Source organism: Anolis sagrei, chromosome 1, assembly GCF_037176765.1.
Source record: "Anolis sagrei isolate rAnoSag1 chromosome 1, rAnoSag1.mat, whole genome shotgun sequence".
Classification (NCBI taxonomy): domain Eukaryota; kingdom Metazoa; phylum Chordata; class Lepidosauria; order Squamata; family Dactyloidae; genus Anolis; species Anolis sagrei.
In genome coordinates, this window is record NC_090021.1 from 299293021 (window position 1) to 299308673 (window position 15653).

A 15653-nucleotide genomic window follows, 5' to 3' on the forward strand; every position below is an offset into this window, starting at 1 on the left:
TTTTTAAAGTTGTGTATGCTGGAATCCATGGATGCAGAAGGATCAACTGTATGCAATTTCTGAGGCAACAAGTAACTGATTATAGGGTTGCTGTAAGTTTTCTGGGCTGTATGGCCATGTTCCAGAAGCATTTTCTCCTGATGTTTCAACCACATCTATAGCAGGCACCCTCAGGGGTTGTGTGGTCTGTTGGAAACTGGGCAAGTGGGGCTTATATGTCTCTGGAATGTCCAGGATTGGGGGAAAGAACTCTTGTCAGCATGAGGCAAGTGTGAATGTTGCAATTGGCCACCTTGATTAGCATTGAATTGCCTTGCAGCTTCAAAGCCTGGCTGCTTCCTGCCAGAGGTAATTCTTTGTTGGGAAGTGTTAGCTGGCCCTGATTGTTTCCTGTCTGAAATTCTTCTGTTTTTTTAGTGTTTCTCTTTATTTACTGTCCTGATTTTAGAGTTTTTTCAATACTGGTAGCCAGATTCTGTTCATTTTCACGGTTTCCTCCCTGTTGAAATTATCCACGGCAATGAAAGCCTTTGACAACACATTAACTGCCTATATTTTATAAAAGTGAGTGTATTTCATCTAGCTATGAATTAGCTCCTTCTTTCTAATATTTACAACAAAGTAAGTTTGTGTCCATTGAAACTGAGACTGGTTTTCCTCTCGTGACCCCTGGTAGCACAGCGGGTTAAACCATTGATCTGCTGAACTTGCTGACCGAAACATTGGTGGTTCAAAAGAGCAGGGGGAGCTTCTGTGGGAAGGTAACGGTGCTCCATTAAGTCATGCTGGCCACGTGACCTAGAAGATGTCTACGGACAATGCCGGCTCTTCAGCTTAGAAATTGAGATGAGCACACCCCCCCCCCCCCCGAGACGGACACGGCTAGACTTCACTGCAAAGGGAAACCTTTACCTTTATGAATTAGCTCCTTCTTCTAAGCATTTTTAAATGGTAGCTTGCATATACAATACTAAAAATTCAGATCACAATAATTGTAGAAATTGACAGTTTTACACATTATTAATAAAACTGATTTTACTTGTGCTCTGCAATATGTCACCGTTGCTGCATTTTCAAACTACAGTCATGTGGCATTGTTATTCTTTTCCCTAAGGTCTTTGTACTGAAGGTCTCTATCGTGTAAGTGGGAATAAAACAGATCAGGACAACATTCAAAAGCAGTTTGATCAAGGTAATGTGGGACATGGTTAACATCAAAACATTTATAGTGTATCTGATGGACTACTATATTTTATGGATTATATAAAATGTGGATCCTTTTTATTATAAATAAAGAAACTGAGGAATATGTATTTATATCATCGCTGCATTAAATGCTAAGTATGATTTGGCAGTAGCTAGTATTGATGCTAATGTGTATAAGCCGCAGCCTTATGAAACCTGAAAGTTGGTATGGTAACTAAATGATGTTATTTTCCCTAATTGATGTGTGCTTTTCTAAGATGACCTTCTGGATTTATTACTGTAAAGCAAAGCAAATAATGCTTTGGGGAGAAAATTCAATTTGAAATTCACAAGTGTTAAAAAAAACACTTTTCCAAAAAAGAAAAGAAAAGAATATGCTCTTCCATTTCTAACCTCCTGCAACATGTAATATGAATTATTGAGTACTCTCCTTCAGTTGATAGCTATTTTAAGTGAGAAAAAAAGATAATGCTATCAGTTACTAATTCCTGCCCTTTCCCCAGCACTTGAGTTCTCTTGTGAATTTTTTCTCTTGTGAATTTTTTCCTATATAAAATTTTATTACAGATAACAGCCTGTACAATTCACTTATTTTTAAAAATGTATTTAAACATGCTTTAGGTGGCACCATTAAATATATTTAAAAAACTTAAAAGTATCAGTATAAGACAAGAACCCTCTCAAGGCAGGTTACAAAATACCAAAAATAAACAAGTAATGTGAAAATTACATTGAGCTTAATGACTAATTAAAACCAAATAATAAGATTAACTCTAAATAAAAATATTGAAACACTTTCTGTAAGAAGTCCAGTTAGAACAAAACACAGAAAATAAATTTGATTCGTGTTAAGTCATAAAGAAAATGCTTCCATAATAGTCTAGTAATATTTCAGGAATTTGCCTGAATATGTGTTTGCCTAAAATTTTTGATGGGGACATGGATATAAAAAAGTTCTGCCCTCAAAGGTCCACTATATTTAGAAGTAAGCTAGTCTTTGGCACAATAAGCACAAATGTTTAAGGAGGGCTCTCTAATTGTATTTAGCAAAAGTAAGTTATGAAATTCCCATGAGTGTGAATTATTATTCAAGTAGATGTTATTATAAAGCTCTGTACAGACTTTCATGCTTGGCATATAAGTGTATCTGGGGATCCTAAGATAAAGGGTATAGAAGTTAGAAAAAACTTGTCTCTGCCCCAAATTATGAGACTGAAAATAAATTAACCGTGGGATCAATTTGAGCAAATGTTTTTGTATCACTGGACAATCAAACAGTAAGTTAGAATATTTGAACATATGCTCAGTAGTATTATAAATTGATCAGTACTTAATATTAGACATCACAGCATATTAGCTCAACTATTTTAAATTTAAAATTAAAATATCATTTTGTGTTCATTTGGTATAGGATTTTGAGAAATGCAATATGTGTGCGTTTTCACGTTACTAATACATTTTTATTTTATATTATTTTACAGATCATAATATCAGTCTAGAATCAATGGATGTAACTGTAAATGCTGTGGCAGGGGCTCTGAAAGCTTTCTTTGCAGATCTACCAGATCCTTTAATTCCTTATTCCCTCCATCCAGAACTAGTTGAAGCATCAAGTAAGCAAATTAGTTTTGTTTTATGGAGCATTCATTGTGGATTGCCCATTGAAATAATAAAATGGTCCTAACACATTGGTTGAAAAGTTGTAAATAAAAATATATTGAAATAAAAGTTGAAATCAAGGGCGCTCTGCCTGACAATGGGGAAGACATTATTATTTGAACAAATTCCCTCTTCATGTTTGAAAAAATTGTTGTAGGACAGAAGACCTTAGTGATTAGATTCAGGGTCAATGCATAAAAAAGGGAAGGGATTGCTCTCTTTTTGTTTTAGCAAAAGGCTATTTGTGTTAATAGCTTACTGTACAAGTACCCATTTGTTTGTTTGTTTTTGTATTTTGTTTTTCTATCAGGAGCGACTTGAGAAACCGCAAGTCGCTTCTGGTGTGAGAGCAATGGCCATCTGCAAGGACATTACCCAGGGGACGCCCAGATGTTCTACCATCCTTGTTAGAGGCTTCTCTCATGTCCCCGCGTGGAGAGCTGAAACTGACAGAGAGAACTCAGCCATACTCTCCCCAGATTCGAACCTCTGACTTGTCGGTTTTCAGTTCAATTTGTTGACCAGTTAATTATTTACATGGACATTAGAAAAATCCTAATTGTCCTAAATCCAACATCATACTAGCAGCTGCGTGCTTACACTTTCTTACATTCCCTTCACACCACCTGAAACATTAGGACTGGGGGATTATCTCTAAAGCAAGTTTTTACAAGTTATCAAGCGCTGCAGAAGGAAAGATCCAATTTTTTTGGTCCTATTGGTGGAAATTGTTTTATCAGTGAAACATCTGCATTTTATCCTGACCATTGTCTTGGACAAATTAGATGTGGATGTGTTGGCTGAATTCAGCAGAAGTCTTCCTGTTTAAAGAAGTAACTGAAAAGTTCCTTGTCATTGAAAGTTTTATGTGAGATATTTATTCTCACCTTCCCTAAATATTCTACCGCACTTCCCATCCTGTTCAGAAGGTTCCTCCAGCCACCACAACACTTCATAGATTTTGGAGGATATTAGGTGCTGATAGATCTTCCTCTTTTTATCCACGAATGGAAGTGTTACCTTTGTGTAACTTTACTCCAGATTTCATCTACAAAATCTCCATGTTTGAATAATACTAGAAAAATCTACTTTGAGCAGTTTGGGAGTTACAATCTTTCTTTGGATTTGAATTGTAGAATTCTCTAGTGTTGCTTTTCTTACTCTTTTGGTTGTATAACCCTTTCTGCGGAAAAGCAAAGATAGGAGGCATTTTTTGAAACACATATATTTACCATTCTATAGCTAAATGCTTGGAGAATCCTTGTTGGGGGATTGTGGTATATAGGGATTCCACATCTATACTGCTAAGATTGAGGTCCCAGGGAGGTTATGGATGGACTGTAATTTCCGCAGGACCTAGTAGTGTCTTTTATATAACTAGGACTGTTGCTGGCATATGGTCTGATAATATTGTCTATATTTCCAGAGGAACTGATTGTGAGTTTCTGTTGCTTGAGATGATGGGCTGTCCAGCGTAGTCCCGTCTGCATATTATGAGTAATAGATAGAATGTTCCAGATCAATGTTCCTGAATGTGTGGCTGATCGCATTTGGTTCTGAACCTCCATGAAAAATTCCTGGAGTATAATTGCTTTTAATATTTGCCTGCGGTATCGTTAAATAGGTTCTAAAAATATCGTATTAGACAATTACCTCTCAGCCTCTTATAGTTTTTCAGACTTTTTTTGACTGAAAAAGCATCCCTCGGCTTATAATGGGGTCAAGGCCGGGTAGCAGAGCATGAAGGCCATTGCATGCAATATATGATATATTTCTCTCTCCTCTTATCTCCCTTAACAATTTGTTTTCTTTTCTAGTCAAAAGGGGGGAAAGTAGATATATTTCATGTCCTCCTTGTTTTTATTGCTCTCTTTCAAACCTACCCAATTTCCTGGCTTTTTGTGTATCTAAATGTAATAATTTTATAAGTGCATTTTTGTTCCCTTGGAAGTGTTCACTGGCCTTTGCAAGCCCTGTAGATAAATATCTTTCTATATATGCATGTCTCTCTTAAAGTTTTTGCAAATCATATATATCCATTAATCTTATAAAAGCATTTTCTCCTGAAATATTTGTTAATCTCTCCTACAGATGTATAGGCATTTCCCCCTGCAAGACTTTGCAATCCTTATGTACCTGTCTATATACATTTATTTTATATATGAATTTTCCCCTCTTATGTTTACAGGTCTTTGCAAATCCTATATACAAATAGATATCAGGAGATTTCCATGTACCTATATATCTATCCATATGTATACATTATTTTTATATATGAGTTTTCCCCTTACATATTTGCAAGTCTCTGCAAATCCTGTATAGATATAAATATTGATAAATATATAGAGGTATCTATATATCTATACATCTCTGTGTGTGTATGTATATGTGAGCGTATTTTCTGGTGTATAAGACTACTTTTTAACTCGGGGAAATCTTCTCAAAAGTCAGAGGTCATCTTATATGCCAGGTGTCATCTAATTGGGCGGGTGGTGAAACTTCCGAGCAGGACTGGAGAATCTGCGGTGTCTGCACATGGTGGTAGGAGCTCAAAAATGGCTGCGGCCACATCCCCGCCATATGTGGCAACTATATGAAAGCAGCAAGGGCGGCACTGCAGAAGTATGGTAGAAGAAAATCCACTCACCAGGATTCGTGGAAAGAAGTGACTTAACACAGTTCCAATACTGAGGTGATGGGGCGCCTCACCGGGAAGGACGCTTGGGTATGGAAAAAAGAGATGGAGTGGTGCTGTGCCCAGAAAAATATGCCTCTTTCACATTTCTGACCTACCATTGTATCCTTTTACCATACCTCCTTCTCTGCCTCTCAGATCTCGCTTCTGAGGACTGCAGTGAAGTGGTGCAGGCACGCATGTGTGAGATATCTATATATAGAAAGATGTCCAGATATATATATATATATATAAGTAGAGATTTATAGGGCTTGCAAATACTGCAGGGTAAATGCACATATATAGAGAGGATCTGCAAACGTTTCAGGGGAAAATGCATATGTGAAATTAGTATATATAATTATAGATCTATATCTTTGCACTGTTTATATAGGCATTTAATGTTTACCTGTTACTACTTTGGAAGCTGGCCTGAGTTCCAATGGGGAGGTAGGGTGGGATACAAATGAAATTTTATTGTTATTGTTATTATAAAGTTATTGTTGATACCATATTGTTATTGTTGACCCTACTTTTCCACTTACAGAGCTAGTTTACTGTTTGCCTTTGTAATAAGTAAATAATCAAGAACATTTAACCTACTGATGCCTCACTTAATGTAATTTTTTTGGTATCTATTTTTATTTTGAAATTTACCAGTAGCTGTTGCATTTCCCACCCTCAGCTTATACTCGAGTCAGTAAATTTTCCTGGGTTTTTGTGGTAAAATTAGGTGCCTTGGCTTATATTCGGGTTGGCTTAGATTTGAGTATATATGGTATGTCTCTCATTGATTATTTCTGTCTGGATGCGACAACGGAAACGATCTATCTAGAGATGGTTCTGTTCACTTGCTATCAAAAGGTCCATGTAGTTTTTTTTCTGTTCTTGTGTTGTGGAGATTGGGATTATCCTTGAGCATTGTTGTTTTGACTGATGTCACAGCTCTTGATGTAGCCCTCAGTGTGATGGAAGAGGGCCTTTAGATCACCACAGAATTTATTGTGTGTGGGTTTGAGGTGCAGAAGAATAAACCTCCTTTTTGACTTGAAGCATGGCTTGATACATTTACAATATTCTTGTCTTGGTTCACAGTAGTCCTGTTGTAGGTCATGGAGTCTTGCAGTAGTAAAGAAAAACCCGTTTTTTCCCATTTTTCATCACTGTGTTTCATAGGTAGTTTTCTTGTTCTTTGAGAAGTTATATCTATTGATGACTCAAGTAGAGAATTATTTATGCTTTTAGACTGGAGATTTCTCTTGATGTTTTCTTGTTCGCTGTACAGAAAGCTGATCAGATGTCATAGTAGCTTCCTAGAGCACTGTTTCTTGCCACTCAATCTGGCCAAATTTTGTGCTTTCCATGCTGGCAAAATTCAAAGACAGCTATAATAATTTCAACTAGTATGATTTTCCATTATGCTACCAAGTTTTTTCTTTAGCTATCCTGCTTCTTCTCCAGTAATGGGATTCAAAATGGCTTACAAACTGTTAAAACCATGACATTAAAAGCAAGAGGCCATTTAGAATTCATTAAAGAAATATTAAAAGTCAACAAAACAGCACACATTAAAAATCCCTTCATAGTCTATTTATAAGAGCCTGATGAAGTAGGACAGTCTCCACCTGCTAGCTCAAAGAGGGAACCAGCCTAGTCTGTCCAGCAAGGGAGTTTCAAAGTCTGAGAGCAGCCACTGAGAAGTTCCTTGTTCCCATGAAACAAGCTGGGGAGGTGGTTGAGCAAATAGTAGAAGCTTCGCTCAAAAATCTTAGAGCTTGAAAAAACTCATATGGGGATAAAATACCCTTTATTATTATGTTTATTTATACCTCGCTTTTTCTCTCCACAAGCTACTCATAAGCGGCTCTTGAGTAGCTTAGATTCAAGCTGCAATAGGGATAATAATCAACAGTTCAGATCGTGCTTGGAAATGGACCAGAAGCCAATGGCGTTGTTGGAACAAAGGAATTCTGTGCTTTTTGTAGCAGTCTGACTACAATTCTTTGGAACAACTGAAACTTTGAAAAAGTTTTCAAAGCCCAGCATAGAGCACGCTACAGAAATCCAAATGGGATATAACCAAGGCATGTGCTACTATGGCCAGTTGGAATATCTCTAGGATTGGGTGTAGTAGACATACCAGCTTTAGTTACATAAACCTGGATCTTCAGGGGAAGTGTAACCCTATTCAACACACTTCTGAATTTGCCATCTATAATTGTTCTCAAATTTCAATTATGAAACTAGGCTTTCTGATTACTATAATTCCTCACAAATTTGAAATAGAACACTAGCTCACCTGTTACGTTTCCCAACAATTAAGAGAAAATCTTTTGAATAAGTTGCTCCTCCCACTTGCTCCAATTGGCAGACATATGGTAACTCATTTTAATATTATTATTATTATTATTATTATCTTTATTTGTACCCCGCTAGCATCTCCCGAAGGACTCGATGCGGCTTACACAGGCCGAAGCCTCAAAACACAATACAATAGAGAACATAACACCACAATAGCAAAGCAAATCAAACAATAAGCAAAATAACAACAATGGCAGTACATCAAGACATTATTAAAAACTGGTTCGGCCGGCGCACTGGGGTACAAGGTTAAAAGTGCTCAAATGGCAGGAGGCACGTAGGATTAAAAGTGCGGTGTGCAGCGACGATTAGTTATGCTAAGGTGCTACTAGGACTTGGGATGGGGATTCCTAGTCTGAGAAAGCACAACGGAACAGCCAAGTTTTTAAATTCCTTCTGAAAACGGCTAATATGTCTGTCAATCTACAAGGAATTGTTGGCATTTCTGTTATTGCTACTTGTGCATCTGTAAAAGCTAACCACTGACTCTTGGGTAGAATAAATACTTGCTTCTGTTATGCTTGTTTCCCATCTTGGCAATTTCCAAGATTATCTAAATTCCCAAATATGAGGAATGGTACCTACAAGCTTGTATGTGTCTTTTCTAAAAGAAAAAGAGTTCTTAGACATCTAATTATGATGTTTACTGACTTAATTGTTACTACTTTATTTAAGAATTGGTGTGGGCAGAGGGTGTACAAGCCCAACCAAATGTTACTCAGCCCAACTCTCATTTTCTTTTTTTTCTGGCAAAGTAGGGTAAATTGGTTCTCTTGAAATCTCTGGGAGCAATCATTTCCCTTTTAAATTATTTACAAGGTCCCTATGCATACTTTAATATTTAAACCCCAAATTTTTCAAAATCAGAATTCCAGGTTTTGCTCCCCTCCATGTTTGTAAACTTTTTTCAGGCAGTGCCCCCCCCCCCCCCATCCCAGCTATAGGATAAATCTTTTGATGTACTACAGGTACCTACAGCTGTTTTAAGAGTGTAAGTAACACATGCAGTGTAGAGATGAGAGTTAGCATATTGTAATGATTTTTAGTGTTGGACTAGGACTCTAGGAGACCAGGGGTTTGAAAGACCACTCTGCCAGGGAAACCTACTGGGTGACTTTGGACAAGTCAGGCTCCTGCAGCCTCTGAACAAATATTACCAAGAAAACCTTGTGATTGGTTTACTTCATGTGTGTATGCCTTTAGGTAGCCTGTTGGCTTAGGTGACCCGTTAATTTCAAAGGGTTTTATTCAGCAAGGAATACTCAAAGTTGGTTTTGCTAGTTCCTTTCTCCAAAATAACCCTATGGCACCTGGCATTCCTTGGCAGTCTCACATCCAAGTACTAATCAGAGTTGATCCTGCTTAGCTTCCAAGATCAAATGGGGTCTGATGTATTTCACCTTAGGATCATCATAAGTGGTGACCCTAAGGTGACCCCAAATTGGAAGCATACCACAATGATAGAGATAGGTATCTGACTATCTGGATTTCCACTGAGATCAATCTTTTTTATGTTTTTCAAGATAATTTTCAAAGACCAGATTATTCCTTCCAATATTTTTGGTGTACCCAGTCTTCCTTGCTACTTAGTTTTTCTTCTTTTTTTTTATGAACTGAGAGTTGCAGTGAGAAACCATGGAATACAAGAAAACAGAAAGCTGTTGATTAACTTTTCTATTTCAATACTCTAATTAATTTAATTTTTTTTCTAAAAACTTACTTCTACAGAAATTCTTGATAAGACTGAGAGGCTGTACGAATTAAAAGAAATTGTGAAAAAATTCCATCCCGTGAACTATGAAGTCTTCAGATACATCATAACACATCTGAACAGGTACATCCTTTACCAAATAACAGTGCAAATGACTAAGAATGTACCATTAAGCTATATCTGACAAAGATGAATGAAAAATATTAAGGAAGAAAATACACAAACGACGTTCCAATGGTATATTAAGGGAAGAAAAAAAATCCATAGAATATTTGTATTAATTTAAAATTAAGACATTGAAATTGTTAACATATTTTGTATGCTTTAGTTTGGTTGTCAAACCAAAAGGAGACTAGTCAAGAAATCAGAAGGCTAAGATTTAACAAGGCAGCTATGAAGGAATAAATATCCTCAGATAAACATCAGTGAATATTGTATGAATAAAGAAAAAAATATTAAAGGGTATAAGTATACATTATAGAAGTTCTTCTTTGAAGGTGGTATGTAGAAGTAATATGTTTCTGGCTATTGCATACTTGGGTTTTACTCGCACCAATCTGCATTCTTGTTTATTGTTATCAGTTCTAATGTTATCCCAGCAGATGATAAATCTCTCTGACAGATAGTTGATTTGGGAGCTTGTGCTAAAGTTCTGTGATCTAGTATTGTTTCCTCAGGGAAAAGGATATGGGTGGAGACTAATCTAAAACTCATTCATTCTCATGTTGCTTTCAGAATGTAATGTTTAGCAGGATCCCTGATTAAACGGTGCTGCTGTTTAATATGTTGAATGCAGTTTGTGTAGTATATTTTCAAATATTATTCTTGTTACCTTCTTCAGTTTTACTTAAATCAATTCTGCAACATTTTTCTTTATATTATAGGGTTAGTCAGCAAAGCAGAACCAATTTTATGACTGCAGACAACTTGTCTATCTGTTTTTGGCCAACACTGATGAGACCTGATTTTGAAAACAGAGAGTTCTTATCAACCACCAAGATCCTTCAATCTGTAATAGAGACATTCATTCAACAGTGCCAGTTTTTCTTCTATGGTGGAGAAATTTTTGAACCCTTTGACAGTGTGGCACATCAACCTCCACCTCCCAACCCAGTTCAGATGGTGGATCAAATTTTACCACTACAGTTACCCCCACCTCTGCAACCTCAACTGATACAACCACAATTGCAAGCAGATCCTCTTGGCATTATTTAACTACAGCTTGATAGTAAAGAGGAGGTTGTCGGCAGCTTGGCATTGGATAGAAAAGAAAAACTTCACATGCATGTTCCAAGATACAAAGACAACTTTCATAGTTATGAAAGAATTTGGATCCAAACTCCGATGTTTTTGTTGTAGTCATACTTTACACCTTGTGCATAAACACTGCAGTTCAACATTGTGTGATTAGCATGACCAGAGAGGTTTAATTTTTTAAAACAGAAATAACTGAAGTGCAAAGCTGCTGTTGCATGAACATTTATTGCAGTCACTATCATTCCTGTGACAGGTTGTCACAATTTATTGTGAATAAAACTTTTCTATAGAAATGTAATGATTAAATAAATCATGTACGGAACATTCAAAGCTTACAGCCTGCTTTAGGGCTGTTTTTGTTATTTAATGCTCTTTATTTCCTGATAGTTTCATTCCCCTTGCTGAAAACAGCCAAAATACAGATGTACCATGTTTGTAAATTCTGAAGCAGTTATGCTACATTACAGTTTCTTATAACTGCACTGTTATAAATACTACACTTTCCATTTCTCCTAAAGAAACCTGTGGACATTTTTGTTTAAGGGGCTGGTAAAATTACTTTTCCTTACAGCACAATACCAAGGACATGCTTATTGTAAAAGTGAGTTTAACCATTGTGCAGAAATATTATTATTACCTATTTCCCCCTTATTTTGCATTAATGAATGAAATGTTTTGTAATACTGTTAATTCTGTAAACAGTTGCATGTTTGAAAGATCATTAATGATCTTGTAAACCCAATCTAATATATTTTAGATATTTTAATTTTTCCCACGGGAATTCATCTAGTATATAGAAAAAAAGTTTGACATTTTCATATAAGGGTATATAACTTTTCATACATAAATGAGAACTTTGTTGTAGTGTAAACTTGCTAAACCAAACAATCTAGGTCTTAAAAGTTAACATATACACTATATCTATTTTTCTGTAGCCCCTTTAAAAGTATATAAAAATCATTGCTAATATATAGCAATAAATACTTTGGGTACTGAAGCATCATGATGTGTACATAAAATTACATTTTTATTCATGTGGGTTCCCTGCCCCCTGGATACTCTATTGTACTAAACATTCAAAATCATTATGTTTGCACCATTTTTAAAACCCCTTGGTACATGTTTTGCTGTAAAAGAATGCTGCTTAAGTTTTAAACATTCTTGGTTAATCTTAATGTTTAGTAGCTGTGATAGCAAGCTAGGAATGATATGTTTTGGAATGAACCTAAGATACTGGGATTAGACTCGGAAGTTGCCATCTGTAACTGGAAGGGTTCCTTCCATTCATGGAAGGCTTTTGATCCAACAGAGGGTCTCACTGTCTTATTGAAGAAGGGAGAGCGAGATAGCTTTTCTCAATTTTCCTCTGCTGTCCTCAGAACCACCTCCACAATCTGTAGCAAAAGTTTAGAAGGACAGCAGGAAAAGATAAAAAATTGCAAAAATTGTCTCTCTCTCCCACAGTGAAAATGGTTTGGATCTAAGCATTTATGTTTCCTTGCTGTCCTTTTCCTTCATATTCAAAGTATGTTTTTTTAAGAACCTGATTTATTCCAATGCTGGAATTCCATGAGTGATGAAAAACTTTGCCACTGTAATCTTTCATAGTTTGCTAAGTATCATAGCTAGTAGAACAGTTTGAAATTCTACATTTCTTCTAAAAGTTTAACCCACGAAGATTTTTAAGAATTAAGGTTCTTTAAGAGCTTTGCTCCAATTCTCCAAAATAAAAATTGCCTTTTTAGTTGTTATGTCCTAGGTATTGTACTTCTACTTACGACCTGAACTATAATTATAGTTAAAATACCATAACCCAAGCTGCTGTTGAAGTATTTGTATATTATAAATTATCTTGGTATTTGTGTTATATTCTTTCAAGTAATTACCTTTTCTAAACCACAACTACTACAACAAAACCCCTCCATTCTGATTCAAAGCACACAGGATATAAATACAATAATAAAACATTGTCCTGTAAATGTAGTAGCATTAACTTGTTTTACATTACATCGGTTGTCTAAATAGCCTTTATTTATAATCATCAGTTTAACATAGGCATGCTAAAAGAAGAATTAAACTTCAACAAGTTTTATAAACTGTTTCTAGGTTGCTAAAGAATTTATTTTTCTACTATAGATGGTATAGACAAAAGCATCAAACTGTACAGAAAAAGCTTATTTCTATTGCAATTAGGCTTAACATTTTCAGTGTTATACATTTGAAGAATGTTGTCTAACATAATGCAAGTTGAGATTTGTTTTTCATTTAAAACCATATTTTCGTATGCTAGTGTAATTGAGTTATCTTGTCTTAATACACTATTTTGTTACCCATATAGACCAGTTTGCAGAACGTGTTTCCAAATCAGTGATTTGAAACTTATTCTGAAACTGCTTATTCTGTCATTTGTTTAAATGCTTTTTAGTTGGCCATCATGGTCCTCTTGGGCACTTTGATGGAGCAATGCATTAGTATGTCCTGTTGGCATATGCCATTACCAGACTACAACTTTAGCACCTCATGCTGCTACATAAATCCGAATCATCTCCATTGAAGACAAGCCTACATTAAGAAAATATTTGCACATGTCACCTACTTGTCATTCCCTCTGTAATTTTTACATTAAAATTAAAGTGCTATGGATGCTATCTAGGAGCCTCTTAGCAGCATATATTTTTGACTGTTGCTTTTTTTCAGCATTTTCTTATACATATATGTGTGTGTACAACACTCTTCACTTCTCTATTTACAAACAGGAGGGGCTGCTAGGAGGGTAACTGGATAAAGTGTTCGCAGGTTAAAGGCATTTCATAATCTCCGAGAGTCTTACACATATCATAGTGTTTAAAAAAAGACCTACGCTGAATTGCTTCATCAAGCAATTTTTCTTGTTCATTTTGTGTAATGGAGTATTCCCTTTTAGTATGTTTTTCTCCCCTGAAAACATCAAGAGTTGATATTGTGAATCCTGATAGTTTTACAGTTATGTGAACAGTGCTTAATATTTGTCATTTTGAATTCTGCATCCTTCATATGACCTTTGTTATATTTTATGTGGTCTAGATATGTACAGCTCTGGGCTGTAGTCCTGGCACAGTTGAACTTGCATAAATCCCATTGGGTTCAATGAGACAGATTGTAGCCACGATCTTGAGCTTAGTTTCTGGGGAGTTTTTCTAAGCAATTGCTTAGTAACAAATAACTGCTGTGTTTTCAATCCATGTTTGAACATTTTAAGAGAGTTTAGTTTCAGACATAACACATTAAGTGACATTTTATATGAAATGATGTTTTACAAATTATTTTTACATTACATTCAAACTTTAAGGGTTTTAACATAGTGTAAATAGGAATACAACTTTAATGAAGAACAATTTTTCACAGTGTATTTTTTCTGCATTACTTGAATACTGGTTCCTAGAAACTACCATTGATTTGTTTATTTTTGAGGTACTGGAGTTTAGTTTCTAATCTCTAAAACTGTAAAGAAACAAACTAATTGGCATTTTTAAAAAGCCTTAGTTTCCATTGTGATTTTGTTTTTTTATAGTAACTGTGATACTATATCAGCTGAATATATATATAATTTTAAAGTTCTTTATAATTCATGTAATCTTGTCACCACCTACAGAATGCTACAGTGAACTAAATATCAGTGAAGCTTATCTGTATGCAGAATGCAATGAATAAAACATTAAGATGCCTACTGTGTATAATGATTAGTTGCATATTCAACTTCTGAAGGGCAAATCTATATCCAAGTGAACACTGGTGAAATTTAAAATACTGCTCTTAGTTGAATAAAATTTGGGGTTTAATTTTAATAACAAATAGTGAATTGTTTCCAAAGTCTAACAGTTCAAGACTTTGTTTAAATATAATATGAACATCTTGGGAGAAGGGCACATGGGGTTTTAAAAATAATTGGGCAATGTTTATTCTTTTATATATACCTCTATAAGATTTATATCTGTATGTACTGTAATGAGGACCTGGCAGGCTTAATATATTTAGTTCTTTCTGTTATTATTTTCTGCCCAGAGAACTTGTTGAAGAATATATAAATACCTCAGCTATGTAAATCCTACTCATCCATTTGAGACTTACATGCTTGTAATAATTAGAATTGTTTTATGCTTTTTTGTTATCAAATTGGTGATAGTAGTTTTCTATATACAATGACTTGTAGAAGTATTCAGTCTACTTTGACTTTCCTCCATTTTGTTGTGTTACAACATAAAATTGAAATGGATTTATTAGGTATTGTTACTGCAGGATATTCAGTCCCATGAAAGTAAACAATTTTTTTATGGTACGAAAGAAATGGAAAATAGCTTGTGTTGATGGTGTAAATGTTCAATGCTATGCTGTGACATGCTTAAAAGATCTGAACAACTCAGTGCAAGACATCACATACATTAATAGTAGTCCAGTGGTGTCCATTTCCTTTTGAAAGCTCCAGAGAGTGGTTCTAAATGTCTAAAGAAGCATTAAATGCATTATTTCATAATGAAAAGAATTACTCAACTCTGCCTATAGTTTGGTTGAGCCAGAATCCACCTAAACTCCATGATCAGGTAAGGAAGGCCTTAATCAGAAACAACCAATAGGACAATGGTGATTATGAAGGAGCAGGAGAGAGCTACACCAAGATGGGAGCAACTGTCCATTGGAAAACTATCAGCCTAATTTGTAAATTGTGTTTTTAATGGAACAACAGCAAAAAGAAAATCATTGCTGAAAGTCGATTTGGTGTTTGCAGCAAAGAAGTATGCGGGAGACATC

The 15653-nt window shown here is 35.4% G+C and overlaps 1 protein-coding gene across 1 annotated transcript in view; it reads left to right on the top strand.

Annotated features, from left to right (window-relative positions):
- ARHGAP5 (Rho GTPase activating protein 5) overlaps positions 1–14572 on the top strand; it is a 57533-nt gene extending 42961 nt beyond the window's left edge. The window contains 4 exon segments of the mRNA XM_060759487.2: positions 1115–1192; positions 2688–2819; positions 9629–9734; positions 10496–14572. Of these exon segments, the coding sequence (XP_060615470.2) occupies positions 1115–1192; positions 2688–2819; positions 9629–9734; positions 10496–10826 (647 nt within the window). The 3' untranslated portion in view covers positions 10827–14572.
- The last annotated feature ends 1081 nt before the right edge of the window (positions 14573–15653 follow it).